Here is a 21086-nt window from a genome sequence, read left to right as displayed (position 1 = left end):
TAAGGCTTGTGATGGTGATTTCCCAAATAGAAAGGACGTCTAGATCCCCTTTGATTTTGAGAGGGAGTAAAGGAGTCTCCTTGTATAGGAGCAAGGTTTTATTCTCAAGACTAAAAGAGAATAGGGATGTCCCCTTTGGTTGAAAGGGAGTGATGTTGGACATCGCATGTGTATTCTCCTCTTCAGGTGATGAAGAGAGAATGGCGAAGGATTGGATAAGCATTTGTGGTTTCCTTGAGGATATAGCATCCAAAAAAGGAAAGGTATCGACACTCTTCTAGTATGAGACAGGTATCCAAGAGAAGAGTGGCTGAAGATGACCGATATTCTTTGAGGACTTAGGATTGGAGATCCAAGATAAGAATAGTCCCAAAAGGACATACCTTGTGGACATCCAGATGTGGTATGTACCTTGTAGAGGTAGTGTGCTATCACACATAAAGCCTCCCAGCATAATGCTCTTGATTAAAGAAGAGCTTGTCTAGTTAGGCCTTAGAGATAGCGCTGGTCATGACGATGATGCTTACAATATGGCTTATCAATCCGACTCTTCTTATGAGAACTCTTCAGTTTGAGATATGATGTTGTACTAGTTGTACAATTATGAATACCTCCCTTGTTAAGAGGGAGTGTTGAGAAATGTAAGTAGTTGCAGTCTTCATAATTGTTGTACTCATTTCAATATGTATCCTATGTAACAAACAAGAAAAGAAAAGAAAAATTTATTATTATTAAAGCATGGGTTTCATGCTCATTGTTAAGATTAGGTATGTTCTATGCTAGAGCAATTTATTTAAATTTTCACAGTTAGCAATCACATCAGCATTATTATAAACTGCAGATAGAACATAAATATAAAACGCAGAAGACAAGCCAAGACAAGAGGACACAAGATGTGGCGCAAGCCAGGGACAAACCCCACAATGTGTGGGGAAACCCTTTGATCAAATCTTCTTTTATCTTCAAAGTTCAGCAGAGAGAGAGAGAGAGAGAGAGAGAGAGAGAGAGAGAGAGTACAATTACAACAGAAGTCAACACTTTGACTTGTCTAGATCTAAGCATAGATCATCTTCTATAACAATGAGATCAGTTGAAGACATTCTGCTTCAACTGATTCTCCAAGGTGACGGCTTCACCTATCCATTTCGTCCATTTGCTACATCTTACCGTGGAGCACCATCTCAACTGTTTTCATCATCATGCAACCTCATCCATCATCATGCTGTCTCATAAATCAACACGCTGCCTCATACATTAGCATGCAATCTCATTGCCAATTATGCTGCCCCTTTACATTATCATGATCATGTTTATCTTCTTAGTCCCATTACTAATCATACTCATATATTTATTGATCACCAATTATAAGTCATACCCTTACAGATCTGATTGGGAGAATGCCAAGATATACTATAATAGTTCTGCAGAGAACGTATCCCTTCTGATTCAAACCCTAACCATCGTTGACCATTATGCTGAGATTGCTACAGGAATACCACCTGGATCTACTTCATCAATGGTAAGGTGTTACATCATATAAGGTTTCCATGAACAGCGTTGAGAAGTCTTCATGACTGTGTATGGTCTTCCATAATTATATAGACAGCTCTTCCTCCAATCGAGATCCTTACAAGTGTGCCATGACATGAACAATGTATAGGTTTCCTTTCCATATATAGCGGTTCTTCTATCCCAGTGGCTTCATACATCTCCATTGCACGGATTCATAACAGCGTTGGATTATTACCTGCGTATATATATATATGTGTGTGTGTGTGTCCTGCGTATATATATATCTGATTTTCCTGCGTATATGTATATCCAACTGTCCTGCGTATATGTATATATCTGATTGTCCTGCGTATATATATGTATATTGCATTCATGATCAGCGTTCTGACTGCGGCCTTTTTATTTTACAGCGGCTACATTTATGTTGGACAGAGTATAAGTGCTCCAAGCTGTGCGTATATATATATATATATATATATATATATATATATATATATATATATATATATATATATATATGCTTCGAGTTCATAACAGCGTATAATGCCGCTGCCAATGCCTTACGTTCACCATGACTTCGTATCACCATGGTCCAGCAGAGCTCGCAAATGAATCTGGCAGCAGGCACGGGCGCCTGCAACTTGAAATTACTCCCGGCTGTTTTCCATTCCCGAATGCAATCCTCTGTAACATACTTGCACTCTGCCGGTGCTTCTAAACCAAAACTGCTTCCTTTACCTGAACTGTGGCTGTTGTTGCTGCATCATCATTGAGGAGGAGGAGGCTTTTAGGAGATTCGAACGCTTGATGTAGATGAAGGAAATTGTCGCTGCAACGGTGAACTGAATTACTCCAATACTAAAAAGAAATTTTGCACAAACCCTAAGGAAGATTGTCGAGGGCTTTGCCCTGCATTAAAAGAATTTTGGCCTTGACAGAGAACGAAATATAAGCATAGAAGGGGGATGCCGTAGAGGATAGAGGACAAACGCCCGATGGGATATTAGTCACATGCTACGGTCACCCAGATTAATGCTACAACAGTTAGGGCATCATAGCAAGAACTCTTAGCGTTTTCTCCTTCTCCAAAAACCCAGACGTGGAGAGGAGATCACCTCAAGAGTGTGTTTAAATGACATCAAATCCTCTTATATTTATACTAAAGTGAGGATGATGAATAGACACGTCGGTTGGGCTTCTAGAGCCTACATATGTGTTGGTTGGCTTGATAATAATTACATAAACAAAATAAATTCATATCTCCATAAATACTTACCGGAATCGGATGATCTTTGGATCAATCCTACACCTCTCGACGAGAGGGATCCAATAAAAATATCAGCTGCCAGAAATAAGCCAACCCACATGGAGTTTGGCCCTAGTTTCCAATTTAACACTCCCTCTCAACTAGGGGGAACTCCATCTGCTGATCCATATGTCCGACTGTACTATCTCTGCCATCAGTGCCCTGCACTGCTCTGTCTATCTTTGCTGGCTCTACTCAGCTCTGCTGGCTTTGCTCTGCTCTGCTCAGCTCTGCTGGCTCGGCTCTTCTCTGCTCAGCGCTGCTGGCTCTGCTAGCTCTGCTCTTCTCAACTCTACTGGCTCAGCTCTGCTCAGCTCAGCTCTGCTGGCTCTGCTCTGCTCTGCTCATCTTCGCTGAACTATGAAGAAGAAGAATTGATCGAGAATGAGTCATATCATTCTTCACTGACCTGAAGTCAGTCTTAGAGTGCATACCACTAGTCCCAGACCCGTCTCAACTGACCCAAAGTCAGCTTCATAGTAAGTACCACTCCTACCACTGGTCCCAGACCAGTATCGCAGTCTCAGAGAGTGTACCACTAGTCCCAGACCAGTCTCAACTGAACCGAAGTCAGCGTCATAGTATGTACCACTCTCACTGGTCCTAGACCAGTACTGCACTGACACGAAATCAGTCTCGGAGTATGTACCACTGGTCCCAGACCAGTCTCAGCCGACCCGAAGTCAGCGTCATAGCATGTACAACTCCTACCACTGGTCCCAGACCAGTATCATTGATCCCAGATCAATGGAGGACATCCTAGCGTAGGGAGTACGGTAGATACAACGATGCGTCCATCGGTACTACTATGGTCCCTAACTTCATTTCCCTGCTCATTGATCAGATGAGAGGTACTTCCCATGAGTCCCAGACTGCATGGGTAGGATGCCTCGACAGGAGAACTAAATCAATCCTGTCCTCACAGGAGAACACATCAATCCTGCTACAATCGCCATGGAGAACACATCAATCTAGGCTGCCATGGAGAACACATCAATCCAGGCCTCATAGGAGAACTAATCATCCTGCTACAATCGCCATGGAGAACACATCAATCCAGGCCTCACAGGAGAACTAATCATCCTGCTACACAAGAGAGCGAATCATCTTGTTCCACAAGAGAGCGAATCATCTTGGTTCAGTGCGCACCACCAGGGGAGGGTGAGTCACCCTGTGGTCGTATGTTGCTCCAATAGAACTGCAAGCCCCCCAAAGCTCCTAGAGCTCAATGTATGCAGCATGCAGGACCCTTTTACAAAGGTCTCTCAACGACTCCAAGTCGTTCAGGAAAATCACAAATTTGATCTTTCCTCAGGGCTCTGTCCTGTACATCATCTCAGTGTGATGGAGCCTCCTTGATCATCGACTTACCATATCCCAGATAAGGCAGTAATTGATGTCTATCTGCTGGAGCAATTGTCAAATACGGGATTCCTCAATAATCGAATCCCATCTCTGGTTGTCACAGAGATTCACAGTGGTATTCATCATGTGTACAAACATCTCACTGAAGAGCTTCAGCAACCAGACTGCCTCACAGAAGGCCATACTATCAGCAATGTATTCTGCCTTGGTGGTGCTCAGAGTCACCAACTTCTGCTTCCTGCTCATCCAAGATATCAAGGCAGATTCCAAACAGCACTGAGAAGTGCTCTAGTGATCCTCCATACTTCCTGCCCACTCATCATTCGAATAATCATGTGGTTTCATATTTCCGGCAGTGTATCTCAATTCATGAGAGATTGTGCCCTGAAGATATCTTAGAAGATTCTGGGCACCAATCTAGTGAGGCTCAACCAAATATGAGCTCACCATGCTAACTGCAACACAGATGTCCGGACGGAGGTTCTCCAAGAACATCAACACGAATGAGTTTATGAAACTCAGAGGCATTTCCCAAATTTGGTCCGACATCATTACCATATAACTTCTGAAAGTTAAGATCCTTGAGGCAGTCACAAGCCTACATCTTATCTTCCCACATTCAGAATCCAACTCCCTCTGTCTCCTATAAATGAGAGGGTCTGCACCTGTCAGACATAGGTGCCGGTACGAGAGGTTTATCATCCACAACCTTCGAGTAATGGTTTGGATCGGTTTCACTCCTAGTGAATCTCATCTGCATTAGACAGCTATCAATCCTCTCATATTATGCCTGAGGTGTTTTTCTTCAAGCCATAGAGGGCTTTCTTCCACCTGTATACATGAGATTCCTTGATCATGATTCTCAAACTCCTCGGGTTGTTCCAAACCTGTGAACCTGTTGCATGAGGGGAATGGTACCCTTATAATATTTTCCTTTGGTACATTTCAGACATGTACCTTCATGCTTCCTTTTGAATTCAGGCATCCTAGTCACCATTTGACTGACAGACCTCTAGAGCTGAGTCAATGGACATGGTCTCCAGTGGACTTCCTGCAACTTGATACAACCCTGAACTCAAAAAACATCTTTAAAAGATCTATTTTCAAACACGTACCTTTCCATCGATAAGTGCCACCCTGCAACCTTTGACTTCCATTTCCGAGATGGACATCAAGTTCTTCTTGCGATCAGGTACATAAAAGAGATTTGGGTTTCTTGCTCTCGTGGAGGAGTCGACCACTTTCTTGATGACCTGCATTACCAGTCATTCCTTTGATTATTGAATATGTCCCAAGAATGATTGTTATCATCATCAAGAGATGTGTCTCTGCCATTCGGACACTCCTTCGCATAACGGCCGAAATTATTTCAACAAGGCATCCGCCTTTCCTTCCACCCTTAGATCCGAGCTTCCCAATGAAGTGATCTTAAGATGGACCATCAAAATCTTCCGCTGCACCATTCTGATAATATTCTTTGCTTTGAATTCACCCTCGCTGAATTATGAGGAACCCATTGATCCTTCTGTCTTGTCCCAACTGTTTTCGGTGATTGCTATTTCACTCTTTCTTGGGCATTGTCTTCACCTCTGCTCTGATACCATGTTAAGATTAGGTATGTTCTATGCTAGAGCAATTTATTTAAATTTTCACAGTTAGCAATCACATCAGCATTATTATAAAATGCAGATAGAACATAAATATAAAACGCAGAAGACAAGCCAAGACAAGAGGACACAAGATGTGGCGCAAGCCAGGGACAAACCCCACAATGTGTGGGGAAACCCTTTGATCAAATCTTCTTTTATCTTCAAAGTTCAGCAGAGAAAGAGAGAGAGAGAGAGAGAGAGTACAATTACAACAGAAGTCAACACTTTGACTTGTCTAGATCTAAGCATAGATCATCTTCTATAACAATGAGATCAGTTGAAGACATTCTGCTTCAACTGATTCTCCAAGGTGACGGCTTCACCTATCCATTTCGTCCATTTGCTACATCTTACCGTGGAGCACCATCTCAACTGTTTTCATCATCATGCAACCTCATCCATCATCATGCTGTCTCATAAATCAACACGCTGCCTCATACATTAGCATGCAATCTCGTTGCCAATTATGCTGACCCTTTACATTATCATGATCATGTTTATCTTCTTAGTCCCATTACTAATCATACTCATATATTTATTGATCACCAATTATAAGTCATACCCTTACAGATCTGATTGGGAGAATGCCAAGATATACTATAATAGTTCTGCAGAGAACATATCCCTTCTGATTCAAACCCTAACCATCGTTGACCATTATGCTGAGATTGCTACAGGAATACCACCTGGATCTACTTCATCAATGGTAAGGTGTTACATCATATAAGGTTTCCATGAACAGCCTTGAGAAGTCTTCATGACTGTGTATGGTCTTCCATAATTATATAGACATCTCTTCCTCCAATCGAGATCCTTACAAGTGTGCCATGACATGAACAATGTATAGGTTTCCTTTCCATATATAGCGGTTCTTCTATCCCAGTGGCTTCATACATCTCCATTGCACGGATTCATAACAGCGTTGGATTATTGCCTGCGTATATATATATATGTGTGTGTGTGTGTCCTGCGTATATATATATCTGATTGTCCTGCGTATATGTATATCCGACTGTCCTGCGTATATGTATATATCTGATTGTCCTGCGTATATATATGTATATTGCATTCATGATCAGCGTTCTGACTGCGGCCTTTTTATTTTACAGCGGCTACATTTATGTTGGACAGAGTATAAGTGCTCCAAGCTGTGCGTATATATATATATATATATATATATATATATATATATATATATATATATATATATATATATATATATATATATATATATATATATGCTGTGAGTTCATAACAGCGTATAATGCCGCTGCCAATGCCTTGCGTTCACCATGACTGCGTATCACCATGGTCCAGCAGAGCTCGTAAATGAATCTGGCAGCAGGCACGGGCGCCTGCAACTTGAAATTACTCCCGGCTGTTTTCCATTCCCGAATGCAATCCTCTGTAACATACTTGCACTCTGCCGGTGCTTCTAAACCAAAACTGCTTCCTTTACCTGAACTGCGGCTGTTGTTGCTGCATCATCATTGAGGAGGAGGAGGCTTTTAGGAGATTCGAACGCTTGATGTAGATGAAGGAAATTGTCGCTGCAACGGTGAACTGAATTACTCCAATACTAAAAAGAAATTTTGCACAAACCCTAAGGAAGATTGTCGAGGGCTTTGCCCTGCATTAAAAGAATTTTGGCCTTGACAGAGAACGAAATATAAGCATAGAAGGGGGATGCCGTAGAGGATAGAGGACAAACGCCCGATGGGATATTAGTCACATGCTACGGTCACCCAGATTAATGCTACAGCAGTTAGGGCATCATAGCAAGAACTCTTAGCGTTTTCTCCTTCTCCAAAAACCCAGACGTGGAGAGGAGATCACCTCAAGAGTGTGTTTAAATGACATCAAATCCTCTTATATTTATACTAAAGTGAGGATGATGAATAGACACGTCGGTTGGGCTTCTAGAGCCTACATATGTGTTGGTTGGCTTGATAATAATTACATAAACAAAATAAATTCATATCTCCATAAATACTTACCGGAATCGGATGATCTTTGGATCAATCCTACACCTCTCGACGAGAGGGATCCAATAAAAATATCAGCTGCCAGAAATAAGCCAACCCACATGGAGTTTGGCCCTAGTTTCCAATTTAACACTCATTATTGATGGTCTTCTAGGTAAAGGCATAGTTTTAAAACTCATACTCAGACTCAAAACGGGACGAGGGTCAACTCTGACTCGTTATTGACTTGGCATAGTTGATTTCAATGACTCAGTCTTTGTAAAAATTACATTAAATATTTATTTTCTTATGAAAAAACATATTTTTAAAGATTTTTGTTCATGTTTTCAAACTCAAAGCATTAGAATATAAAGAGAAGACAACATATGATCAAAGTATACTCATATCTATTATATCATAATGGCACCCAGTGCATTGTCCAATACATGTAATATATAGAGATCAGAACAAAAACACATGACCAAGGAGGCTCTAAATGGCCTTTACAACAAAACATCACTAGTCACTACTGCTAGACAAGGCAACATCATCTGACTCTGAATAGGAGTCAGGCAGGGAAACCCATGGCTCCTCCTCTTCATCAAGATCTCCAACTGCAACTGTAGAAGTAGTAGCACTAGCACTAGTTGCACACTGAGATAAACGAGCTATGCGCCTGCGTCGTGGTTGAGTAGAGGAAGTGCCTATAGTTGGAGGACTTGGGGCTGGTACTAGTGGATCTGCATTTAACTGAACAGTCTGTAATGCATCCATCTCCAAATCAAAATCAACATCAATATCCTCATCAGGGTCAAACTCTGTTGGTTGACTCTCCACTACCTAATCTGAGGATGGATCAATATTTCCAGCACAATGGGATCTGTATTAGGTCTTTTGTTAAGCATTTAGTTGCGTCTTAGCCAGAGGTTGTATTGGATGAAGACTAAATTATTTAATCGTTTTTGTTCTAAATGGTTTCTCTTCTTCGTGTGAATCCTCTCAAAGACAGACCAATTGCGCTCACACCCAAAAGCACTGTAAGTTTGACTCAAAATATGGATTGCAAACTTATGTAATTGAGGAAACTGGCAACCAAATGCCTCCCACCATTGTGCTGCAAAAAACATAGTTGTGTAATGAATTAGTTCAACAAATTATATCCAATTTTCAAATTATAAACAATTTAACAAAATAAAAATTTGAAAATTAAAATTGTTTACCTGGTTCATCTGCTTCCCTTGCAATCCTTGATAGGTTTTTGCCAAAGGTACTCGTGGCTCTATTGAAACAAGTGATTTGTTGGTGTATCTCCAACTGCTCACTCTCATGAGGGACCATGCGCTCAAGGCACTCAATCAATCCATCTCTCACCTCCCCAGTCAAATCTTCTCCCACCAGAGCTTTATAATGATACCTTGGGTTTAGAAAAAACCCAATAGCATGTACAGGGCAATGGAGTTGATTGTTCCATCTTTGATCAATGATTTTCCAAATAGGCCCATACTGAGCCACTCTATCCTTGTATGCTGCCTTTATTTTCTCCTTTGCCTGATCCATAGCCTCATAAATGAAACCCATAGCCAGTCTTTCCCCATCCACCAATTGCAACACCTTAACTAGCGGCTCAACAACTTTCACAATCTCTACTACCTTTTTCCAAAATATGTCTCCATTAACTTTCTTTCTTACATCTTTTCCATCCCGTTTGTAAGCCCATTGACCTCCATTCCATTCATCTCTAGAGAACATCCAGTGAAGTTTCTTTGTTGGGAAAGCATAGATTGCAATGTCAAAAATTGAGTTGCAAATCTAGTGATGGCAGGCCTAACAAGATCCTTGCCCCTTTGTTTTTCCTCATCAGGTTCAAAATCCATGAGTGATTGCAGATATACTTTGTTATGCTTTTGGCATGCTCTATAATGTTCTTGATCCAATCTATTTTACCAATATCCTCAAGCTTGAGGTCTATGCAATGTCCAACACATGGGGTCCAAAAGATGGTTTTGTGTTTTTTCTCTAACATTTTACCAGCAAGAACATAGTTAGAGGCATTATCTGTGATGATTTGAACAACATTATCAACCCCCACCTCTTCAACAACCTGATTCAAAAGATGAAGGAAAAATACACATCTTTCACTTTATTAGATGTATCAACTGATTTTAGAAACATGGTTCCCTATGGACAAAAGATAAAAATCTATAATGGTGCGGTTCCTTTGATCAGTCCATCCATCTGACGTGATGGCACATCCTGTTTTCACCCATGAGCTTTTGAAATCTTTCAAATATTCCTCAATGGACATAACCTCTTTTTGCAAAAGAGCATCCCTTACCAACAACAAATATGGCATCAAACATGGGTTCATAATACAATGAATGGGAAACATTGAAGGGGATATCAACATCATACCACCATCGAGCTATGTAATCACAAACAATTTCTCTCAATTTTTCTTCCAATGGTCATCTAAAGTAGGCTGGATTTGACTTCTATTAGCTTGAAGACCACGTGCACTATCAGAGGGAGAGGAGGGTGAGAAATAACTTTTGATATCACCCTTCTTTTTAATTTTATCCTTACTCTTTTCTTGAATAGGCTCCAAAGAGGGAGGACCATAGCGAAAGGGGTTGGGTGCATCAATACAAGGGATAGATGAAGAGCCTTCATAATCAAAATCAGGGTTGGCAACCAGTGTTTTAGACTCCTCTTCCTCCCTATTTCAGCCTCTATTTTTTTTTGCCTAACTTTTTCTTCCTCAAACTTCTCAAATTTTTGTAGCAACTCCTTCCTAATTTACCCAATTTGCTTTGTTGGTGTTGCACATGGGACAATTTGGCCTCTAATACTAGCCAAGTGTTGTTTCAGCGTGTGAATGATCCCTCCACCTCCCTTAATTCTTTTATGACAATTTGCAATACATTTGATTGTCAATCATCTCAGGGTATGCCCAAGCAACATTTTTCATTCTAGAAACCATTTTCTGATATTTGGAATTGGAAATGAAAGGAAAAAAGTTCGAAAATGAAAAGAAAAAAAAAGCAACTCTTCATTTCTTCTAGAAAAATTAATCTTTTCAATTTCCAGATCTACAAAAAAAAGAACAAGGGTAGATTTGGGAAGTGAAAAAAAATACTTGTAGCCTCCTCAATGCTGCTCCAATGATTGCATAAGAACCTCTTCACTGCTGCTCCAAAAACCAACTCCAACTCTTCACAAAATCCTCACAAATGCTCACGCAAATGCAATGAGATAGTTGTGAGGAAATGTGAGGGGGTTGGGTCACTTTTATAGGCTTGGGAGAGGGATAGTGGCGTTAGGGAAAAAAACCAAAAAAACTTAATTTGGAGTCCGACCTGCTACCTTTTTTTTTTTTCCGCCGCCTAGGTCGGTCGGTTTAAGTTGGGTTCGGCCTAGCTAGCTGATTCGTTACCGAACCGGTCGATTCGATGACCAACTCGGCCGGTTCGGTAACAGACTAGTCGTCGGACCGATTAATTGGCCAAGTTGGCCCGATAAAGGGTTTGGCTCGGTCTACCAAGCCGAATCCGAGTAAGACTGACCTAGTTTTAAAAGTATGGGTAAAAGCATGTTCTTCGTGCTTCCAGGGTTTGTTAGGTCTTAGGATAATTGTCATGAGACAAAGGAGTCAACATCATGTTTATAAGACCCTTTTTGGGAAAAATAGATTTGTAAAAAGAATTATTTTTGAGTTTAGAAAGCCCTGGAAGCTCTAAAAGTGCAAGTCGGCGTAAAGGAGGGAATTCGATCCCTTGAGAAGGCTATATAGGGAAGCAGTTTGACCTCATTTGGACACAATCACTCACAAGTTCGATCTATCAAGAAGGGGTTCGATCTGTAGCTGGGAAGCAAGAAGAAGAAGAAGAGTGAAGGTCTAGGAGAAGGAAGAAGGACGAAATATCTTGTTTTTGGGCTCTATCTCTCTCACACATGCAAAGTTCTAGGGTTTTTGGTGCTGCAGAAGGAGGCCAAAGTTGTAGGTCCGAGTTGTAGTAGGACGAAGTGCAGAATCTTGTAGCTGGAAGGGAGAAAACCCTATATTGACCTCGTTGACCTTGGGAGAGCCGTCTTGCTCTAGGAAGGTCTCAAGAGGAGGCTGGATTAGGGTTTCCGGAGAAATTGCAAGGCTGAAATTGTAGGGTTGAAGTTGCAGGACAAGTTGCAATAGTGAAGCTGACAGGTCAAATTGCAGTAGTGAAGCTGGTGGATGCAAAATCAAGGAAGGACTTGAAGAAGGGTTGACTTGGTACTAGGAGAAGGATTGGTCTAGGGTTTGGGTCTTGTATCTCATTTGAAGCAGATTTTGAGAAGAGAAGAATTTTCGGGTTTTCACCTTGGAGGGGTTTTGCCTTGGTTGAGAGCCTAATATATGTGTTCTCTATTGTTGTAGTTTATGTTCTTGATATTTGTTTGATGAACGATCTAACTAAAAGAACACAAGAAAGCTAATAAGTTCACAAGCAAATATTATAGTTAAGGAAAATAAGATTAATAGTTGCCACTATCCATTTTTCCAACAGCCTGAATCAAGTTGGTAGGATGTTTCTCCTACTCCTTTTACTTCATGCTTTGAATCATCTCCAAGTTCCAACTTGAAGGGATGAACTCCTTTTTGTCAAATTTGTAAGAGAATTTCGGAACCCAGTCATGTGCTTGGAAGCACCATTATCTACTAGCCAAATATCGCTTCCTTGAGTGATGGTGCCTGTGAGAGTTGAGACAAAGACATACTCTTCATCTTTTGTCTCCCTTGTCTTTTTCTGAGATGTAGACTCCTCCATATCTGCTGCATGTGCATGATGTTTTCTTTTTCCTTTCCCTTGAGAACATTGGTAAGCAAAGTGTCCCAACTTCTAACAGTTGTAACACCTAATCTTAGATACATCCTTCTTGTGATCTGGAACTGATCTTCTATTTTTCTTTGGATTGTTGTTTCTTCTTTCTTTTCCTTTCTTCACATGAGCAACAAGAGCTTGATTTTCTTCATCATTGGTCTTTTGTGCCTTGGATATCAGTCTTGATTCTTCTTGAGCACAATCTGTCCATAACTTATCAAATTTAGGTAATTTCCTTCTTGCACAAATTCCTTGAACAAATGCATCCCAAGAAGAAGGAAAACCATTTAGAGTTGTAGTCACAAGCTCTGCATCATCCACTGAATCTCCAATAGCTGCTAGCTGATCCTTGATCTGAGAAATCCTCATGAAGTAGGTAGAAACTGAATCTAATTTGTTCATCATTACATTTCTGAGTTGATGCCTTAGAGTTAGCTTCCTGCTTGTATTCTTGCTTTCATATAATCTTGATAAGGCATCAAACATTTCCTTTGGTGTCTTCAATTCTGATACATGAGGAATTAAGTGGTCTTTGATTGAATCTGACAAGATCCTCTTGGCCTTGATCACATTCTTCTTATGCTTTGCCTTGGCCTCTTCCTCTTCTGGTTCTGGGAGGTCTTTCTTGACATAATCCAAGAGCTCATTCTCTTCTAGGATGAGAAGTATTCTATGCTTCCATGATCTGAAATTGTCTGCTCCATCTAGCCTATCTTCTACTCTGAGATTGGACACCATCTTGTAAATGGAAAATTAAATTAACTTATTTCCAACTATGGAGTAGTGTTTGTCTTAACATGCACTTCACTTTAAGAAATCCTTTTGTTTTGTTTTATATGGTAGAAAATACCATGGACCTATAAACCACCAACCGTAATATTAAAAAAGAATTACTAAATGATACATAAATTTTTTTTGATCCAATAAAATAAATTTTACAGATCGATAAGAAATTATTTTTTACGAAGTTGTTTTGGCAAATACCATGGGCTCTTTACTGTTGCTCTCATACCATGTTGAATTCTTTCTTATTTTCAGATCTTGGTAATTATTGCCTTATGATCAATAATTACACACTTCGAATATTCTCAACTTTAATTTCGTTTTTATGATTAAGTAAACATTATTAGATTGATATAAGATATATGATATATTTATTGATATCTGATTACAATTGAGGGTCTCGATACACACACACACACACATAGTTGGGGTGTCTTTTCATTAATAGACATATCTTTTCAATAAAACATTACTTTTTTTTAATGGTAGTCACAGATATAAGTGGAAAGTGGAAAGCTAGACAGTCAAGAGGCATTATGTGATGGAATTTTCCTGAAAACTATAATTCGCAAGCTCTAAAACAAAATTACTGAATAAAATTTGTCAACTAACTTGGTTTGGCTGAAGAGTCAGAGTTTGACTTGAACCTGGGAAAATTTCTACAAATAAGAAAAAAAATTAAAAATTACGCTAAATTTCATAAAAGAAAAACTAATTTTCATTAAAATGGAAGTTTATAGTGGACAGATAATAACTTTTTGTAGAGTACACTAAAAAAATTCTACGGATTCTAGACATTAATGGCTATATTTGCTTAATGTTGACCTCGCATGGGTGAGCTCAGTCAAGCTCTAACGTTTTGGCTGTTGATTTGTGCAAGTTGATACTCTGGGAATGGTTCCCCCATTCATTTGGTTGTCACAAAATTAAGTTTTTTACCCTAGCCATGGTTTGGCATTAGTTTTGGGCGAAGTCTCTTCTCTCAACATTTTGGAGAGGAATACAATTGAAAAGGTGGAACGGGTAGTGTGCTCCTGGCCGTCATTGTATGTTGGCTTCTGATTGAGACAATTGCACTTGAGTCAAACTTGAAAAGGTTTTCAGTCATACCCTAGTTTCTTTTCAAAGTGTTTACTATGCATGCATCTAGATAGTTGGCAAGTCTTCAAGCTGTTTGTTGTGAATTGGGTTTAAAACAAGGAAAATGAGTGTTTATTCTGCCTATTATAACCAATCAATTGAGTCTATTTGACATGGATCTGAGTCAAACTTGAGGTTGAATTGTGCTTAAGATTGAGTTGACTTGAATCGGGTCCTCATTGAGGGGCGTTGGACTTGTGAATGCTATTCAACTCGATTGAGTCTTGTAACACTGTTTTGAAATGGTTTGTAGTCTACATGACAAAATTCCAACACGAGGCAATTAAAAAGAATGTTAGTCCTTGTTTGATTTAGGGAAGCACCCAAGTGGCAATGTGAGATATTTTTTTGAAAATATCACAATGCAACTCTATAGAAGTGGACACAATATTAACCTTATGCTATGTCACATGGGTTGTTGGTCGAGAAATAACGCATGTTGGAAAGTGCATCAAAATAATCTCAAGAAAGGGGTGTTGAAGACCTTTTGCTTGGAGTCTATGTATCCTCAAGTCAACATTGTTTTACGAAAAATGATAAACAATGGGAGAACCTTTGATAAAGATATGTTACGCTCTAAGGACCTATTTTAATAAATGTTTAGAGATGTTAAGTGTTCAAAATCTTCACCTTTGGAAGAAGAGGAAACGGGAAAGCTTTACTACATTTCTACCCAAATATTCTTTGAATGTGTATAAGAATAGGAGATTGATAATACTCCATTGATGATTGATTAAAATTGGGTCACTCTGATCTTCCTTGTCCTTTCCGCGTTTTCAGATGACTTATTTTTGTCATTTTTTGTTTTAGGTTTAGATTGGGGATGCCTCAAACTCGGTTGTGCATACTAACCCTATAGATCACTTCTCTGTGAATATCTTGGTTCTCTTGATAAGCCCTACTGAAATTCAAACGGCTTTTGTAATTAAGCTATTTACAATAGTACCTTTTATAATTATTGTCGAAGACGAAATCTTTTAATTTGTTTCACGCTGCTTAATGGACGTCCAGCAAGTCACTATAAATTGCACTTTTAGCACAAACTCCTCTTGCTTTCTTTGAAAATTCCCTACTCTGGAATTGGTTAGGGAATTGGTCTGAGCAAACAAGATTTTTATGCATTTGATATTGTATTGTTGAAAATTCTTTAGAAGAAACATGTAATGCATCCTGGAAATGACAACAAAAGGGAGGATTTGTATGCTGTTAAAATTTTAAGGGATTTAAGGGAGACTGGATCCTATCTAAATCACTTTCGAAAATTATATGTTTTGTGTATTGGTATTATACAATCTATCTATTAGGAATTTTGTGTTTAGAAAACTATTTGCTATGTCTACAATAATTGAGGATCGATTTTGGTGGTTGCAGACTTATTCAGAACTACGAGGCCACTATTTTGTTTTGACAGCATCTTTTGATGACATTGATGCAAGCATGTATGATGGGTTGGTAGTTCCTGGAGGAAGGGCACCTGAGTACCTAGCTCTAAATGAATCTGTTCTTAAATTGGTCAAGCAGTTTTCTGATTCAAACAAGCCCATTGCTTCTATCTGTCATGGGCAGTTGATTCTTGCTGGTGCAGGTATATTGAAAGAGAAAACATGTACTGCATACCCTGCTGTAAAGCCTGTCATTGTTGCTGCAGGTGCAGTGTGGAAAGATCCAGAGCCGATATCAACCTGCTTCGTTGATGGCAATCTGATCACTGGTGCAGCTTGGCCTGGACACCCTGAGTTTATACGCCTTTTTGTCAAAGCACTGGGAGTAAAGGTCACTGGCTCAGACAAACGTATTCTTTTTCTCTGTGGGGTAGGTGTTAACTGTACTGAATTTTTTCTGTTTGTCATGACTCATGGATTTTGAATCAATGCCCAAGGAGAGAAAGAAACTCCATCCAGTTCTTCAGCATCATAAACTGTCTTATGTTAGGTGGAACTCAAGCTTCTGTGACTTCCCCTGATGACTTTACCATATGGTTTCTATAATAACAGGCACAATATAAATTTGTCTGACAACTAAAAAGCAGGCCTTTTTCATGCACCACTTACATTATGTGTATCGTTGGATTGTTTTTGTAGGACTTCATGGAGGATTATGAGGTAATGGTACCGTTCCAGGCTCTGCAAGCCCTAGGCTGCAGTGTAGATGCTGTTTGCCCAGGCAAGAACATTGGAGATAGCTGCCCAACTGCTATCCATGACTTTGAAGGTGATCAGACATATAGCGAAAAATTGGGCCATAATTTCAGTCTTAATGCCAATTTTGAGGATGTGATGGTGGAAAACTATGATGCTTTAGTCATTCCTGGTGGTCGGGCTCCTGAATACCTGGCTCTAAATGAAAAGGTTTTATCCATTGTCAAGCAATTTGAGGAGAAGAAAAAACTGATTGCTTCTATTTGTCATGGACAGCAGATACTAGCAGCTGCAGATGTACTCAAGGTACTGGCCTCTTTTCTCACGTGAATGTAATTACAGACGCCATTGGGGCATTTCATGAGAATGCTCACATAAGTCCTGTATTGTTCAATACGCACTGATGAAATTTCTTCTGAAACTTGAAATGATATTTTGCAGGGGAAAAGGTGTACTGCATATCCAGCTGTAAAGCTTAATGTATTGCTTTCTGGTGGTGAATGGTTAGAGCCAGAACCTATAACTACATGTTTCAGAGATGGGAATTTAGTGACAGCAGCAGCTTGGCCTGCACACCCACAATTTATCTCTCAGATCATGGCATCATTGGGAATTAAAGTGTCGTTTTGAGGAGTTGTGCACATTGTCTGTAAACTCAATTTCTACTTCGTGTGTATAAAACTACTATGCTGTAGAGGACCACTAGATATAATAAGTTGCAGTTGCAGTGTATAGTTAATGTATAAACCATTTTACTTAAGTTGGGAGGGGAGATTTCTCCAAATATTTTGTGATAACATATATCAGATATCCACTTTGTGTGTATGAAAGTACCAAGCTGTAGAGGACTACTACATATAATATGTTGCAGGTGCAGTATATAGCTATCTGAAGTTGTGTAGGAAGATTTATCCAAATCTTTTGTGATAACATACATTAGATGTCTATAGGCAGTTCAAGGATGTGTTGAATAATAGAGGATGCTTTTCACAGGAAAAAGGAGGTGAACACATTGCTTTAATTTGATCCAGTACTTAGGTTTCGTTAATATGAATGCTACATCTTTATTTGGTATCTGTAATGTGTTTTTCACCGTTTGTTTGTGTTTCCATGTATGCCACAATAATTTTTCTTCTTTAGGATAAGTGTATAATCAAGAAATTAAGTTTTGAATTGTCCTTGAATAAAACTTCAAATGCAAGAAGAATAACAATGCGAACTTAAATGATTCAAAATGAAATCGTTTGTAGATGAGGTTTTGGAAATAATATTCAGTCAAACGTTATTTCTTGTAAGTGGGCATACACCTGGTCTTATCCTTTTGAAACTCATATCATGTGGTTGGGGCAGGCCACGGTGCAAATGGCACTCCTGGATCTTACTGGTGAACCAATGCCCTGTTGGCTAAAATTGATGTTTACTGGGGAACCAATGCACTCTAGGGTGTTGTATTTCTATCTTCCCTCTGATATTAAGGTTGGCTCTAAGATGCACCTTGGAAGCGTGTTTTGAACTTTGCTTCCCATCGATCCGATGCGTCCTGAACCATATGAAAACATGACAGCTTGCTTCCCATCGATCTGCCTGCCTCTCTCTCGACTGTCCCCAATCACGCTAATGCTAGATGGCTAAGTGGTAAGGCATACATTTTGCATATCTATTTGTCTACAAGCAGGTGTTACATGGTTCTTCAAAAACCTTGTGAGTCTGTCAATTTGTCTGCTCCCATCTTTTTGAAAAGTTGAGCAACACGTTGAATTTATTATTGTTAACGTAAACGGTAAAAATCTTAATGAACTCTAATGGGTTCTGGTTTGTTCCAATTCCTTGGAAAGCAAGCTTTCAGTTAATGAATGTGCAATGCAATCTGTATATTGCTTGTGCTTTTCCTCCTCGTTGAAGTAGAGGGAATGCTAGCTCGCAGAAAATAGTCACCCCTAAGAAGTTTGCCACTAGCTCTATCCTTTTCCAACCTTGGCCCTGTTACTCTACATGTTGACATGAGCCGTAAATGGTATTGTGCAGATGGGATCATTTTGGCCACGGAAAGGTTGGAATGTTAGTGGAGGTTGCTTTACCGTGTATCTTTTTCTTCACAAATCTTTCATTATAGTGGTCACCTCCAACTCACTTTCACCCAATGTTGCATGTTTGACCTCTAACATGGTGCTGCATTTATTAATTCAATTTATATTCATGTGATTTTTATAGTTCTGGTTAGGCAAATTGTCTATTACAAGCATTGCATCACTTTTGCTTAGGTGTTTTGTGTATCACAATACATCCTAACATTTCACCTCCTTAAAATTCACTTTCACTCCCACATAGTTAACTCCATCTCCTAGAAATCTCATGGCATTTTTATCTATAATTCTTTAAAATCTCATGGCATTTTTATCTATAATTCTTTAAATTGTAAACTATGTTAACCCTGAAAATATTATATTTTTCACTTTTCTCATTGTAAACACACATCTAATTGTTTTTAGGATATTTTAACTAAAGTTTAACACTCTAAATCTTAGTTTCAATGCTTGATATTGGCTATTAGTATTTCATTGTTCTTCTTTTTTATTGTAGCATTTTCTTTCATAAGTTTTACTTGCTAATTGGTCACTAGGGGTTATAACTTAAAGTCCATGATGTACACATGAGATTAGACACTCCACTCTTGGCACATACGCTAAGGCAAAACACGACAAAAAGTAATTTGCCATAACATAAATATATCATTGTCCATATTTGCTAAACCTAATTCATGCTTTATCCTTATCCATTAGTACGAGGTTTGAGGAGTTAGTTGAGTCGAGTTGACTAGGGAAGATTAATACCCACAACCACTAGGGTTTTGACCTTATATTTACTTCCTACATAACCTTGTTCACATATGCAATGGGGTTAATGATGGTTTGACTTGGTCAAAGGGTGCCTAGATCTCATAGATTTGATGAATACCCATTTGCACAAGTGTCAAGGTTGCCCCTTATGGAGTGAGAAATTTAAGGTTGACTTGGTCAAACTAGGAAATGTATATTCTTCTAGGGGGAATTCGTGCATGGTGGGGTTTAATGTGAACACAAAACACAATTCTTGGTCAAGGACTTCTAGAAATAACACTGATGCCTTACACATGGCATTGACATACATTTCTAGAAGAACACCCTCATAAATGAAGCTTTATACATGGAGAACCACTCATTTTCTTGAAATTTCACCCTCCTAAAATAATATTATTGTTTGAAGGTGGCTATTTTTAGGAAAATGTCTTCATCATGGAGTTTTGCACTTGCATTCATGCACACCTATTGGAAATTAGCCTTACATATTGGACCCCATCTTTTATAATTATTTTTGCACACGAGAAGGATAAATGGCACCTCTATTTCATCTTCATTTTTCTATTTTGTTTATGTTGTTAAGATTTCATGCTTCCACTACATACTACATATGTATTAAGCTTAGTAATCCATAGAGAAACCACTTTGGTTAGGATTCCATTTACCTTAGCATAAAGTGCAGAGGGGAGTTGGAGAGGTGACATTGGGCAACCTCCTAGTTCCACAATGCTAATGCTCTATTTTTGGGACTTTAAAGGTGTTAGTTTGTGTGGTAACATGCCCAACTAAGAATAGTTGTAGTCAATAATTTTTATCCTTCTCAAGATAAGTCTACAAAGACCATGTGCTCCCATGCCCATCCATTAGAGATAGCTCTCTTTTGGGACTTTAAAGGTGTTAGTTTGTGTGGTAGCATGCCCAACTAAGAATATATGTAGTCAATAACGTTTATCCTCCTCAAGGTAAGCTTACAAATACCATGTGCTCCCATGCCCATCCATTAGAGATAACTCTCATGGTTACTGTTGAGATCTGCAACCCCTTGACTGGGACAAAGTATTGTACAATCATGCAACAATCTCTTTTTCTCTCTTTTACTATATCACAATTTTCTAGCTTCTCATCTTATGCCAAAGTACTAGAAAAATAAGCTTCTCTTTCTTTTTTAGGAAACATACTTAATTTGGTTGTTGTAGAATTCATAGACAATGAGGTAGAATTATAGTGGATACAAAATAAATCTGAGCTGTGTCAAATGTGTTATAGATGTTGTAGAAGAGATGCATTATAGGTTTATGAAAAGATTGATGTTGTAGTGAAAATGCCTTCCCCAAAACTATCTTGTTGAGATTGGCTGACTTATTGCAAGATTATATACCTTTTGTTGCTTCTTTGTTATTTATAGATGTGCTTCTTAGGGATGCTCTATATTTTTACAACCTTATCTCAGCGCAATTAATTTCTCAATGTTATCTTTGCTTGAAGCCCCTTTATTTGGTTGTTACCTTAGAAAAAACTTGTGAAAACATTTCTTAC

The 21086-nt window shown here is 39.0% G+C and overlaps 2 protein-coding genes across 2 annotated transcripts in view; one reads left to right on the top strand and one right to left on the bottom strand.

The window, feature by feature from the left end:
* DJ1D (Class I glutamine amidotransferase-like superfamily protein) overlaps window positions 1-17622 on the top strand; it is a 31420-nt gene extending 13798 nt beyond the window's left edge. Inside the window, exons 3-5 of the mRNA XM_089377660.1 lie at window positions 15947-16387; window positions 16657-17019; window positions 17155-17622. Of these exons, the coding sequence (XP_089233786.1) occupies window positions 15947-16387; window positions 16657-17019; window positions 17155-17343 (993 nt within the window). The 3' untranslated portion in view covers window positions 17344-17622. The remainder of the gene's footprint in view (window positions 1-15946; window positions 16388-16656; window positions 17020-17154) is intronic.
* Window positions 11233-13635, bottom strand: LOC149226993 (uncharacterized). Its single transcript, XM_089377661.1, has one exon. The coding sequence runs from the start codon at window positions 13388-13390 to the stop codon at window positions 12671-12673; it is 720 nt and encodes a 239-aa protein (XP_089233787.1). The 5' UTR covers window positions 13391-13635; the 3' UTR covers window positions 11233-12670.
* Window positions 17623-21086: the final 3464 nt, after the last annotated feature.

This window comes from Pinus tabuliformis, chromosome J, assembly GCF_031772625.1.
Source record: "Pinus tabuliformis cultivar Carrire ecotype Pingquan chromosome J, CPIR1, whole genome shotgun sequence".
Classification (NCBI taxonomy): Eukaryota; Viridiplantae; Streptophyta; class Pinopsida; order Pinales; family Pinaceae; genus Pinus; species Pinus tabuliformis.
The sequence above is the reverse complement of the archived record's forward strand: the minus strand, read 5'-3'. Positions and strand labels throughout refer to the sequence as shown.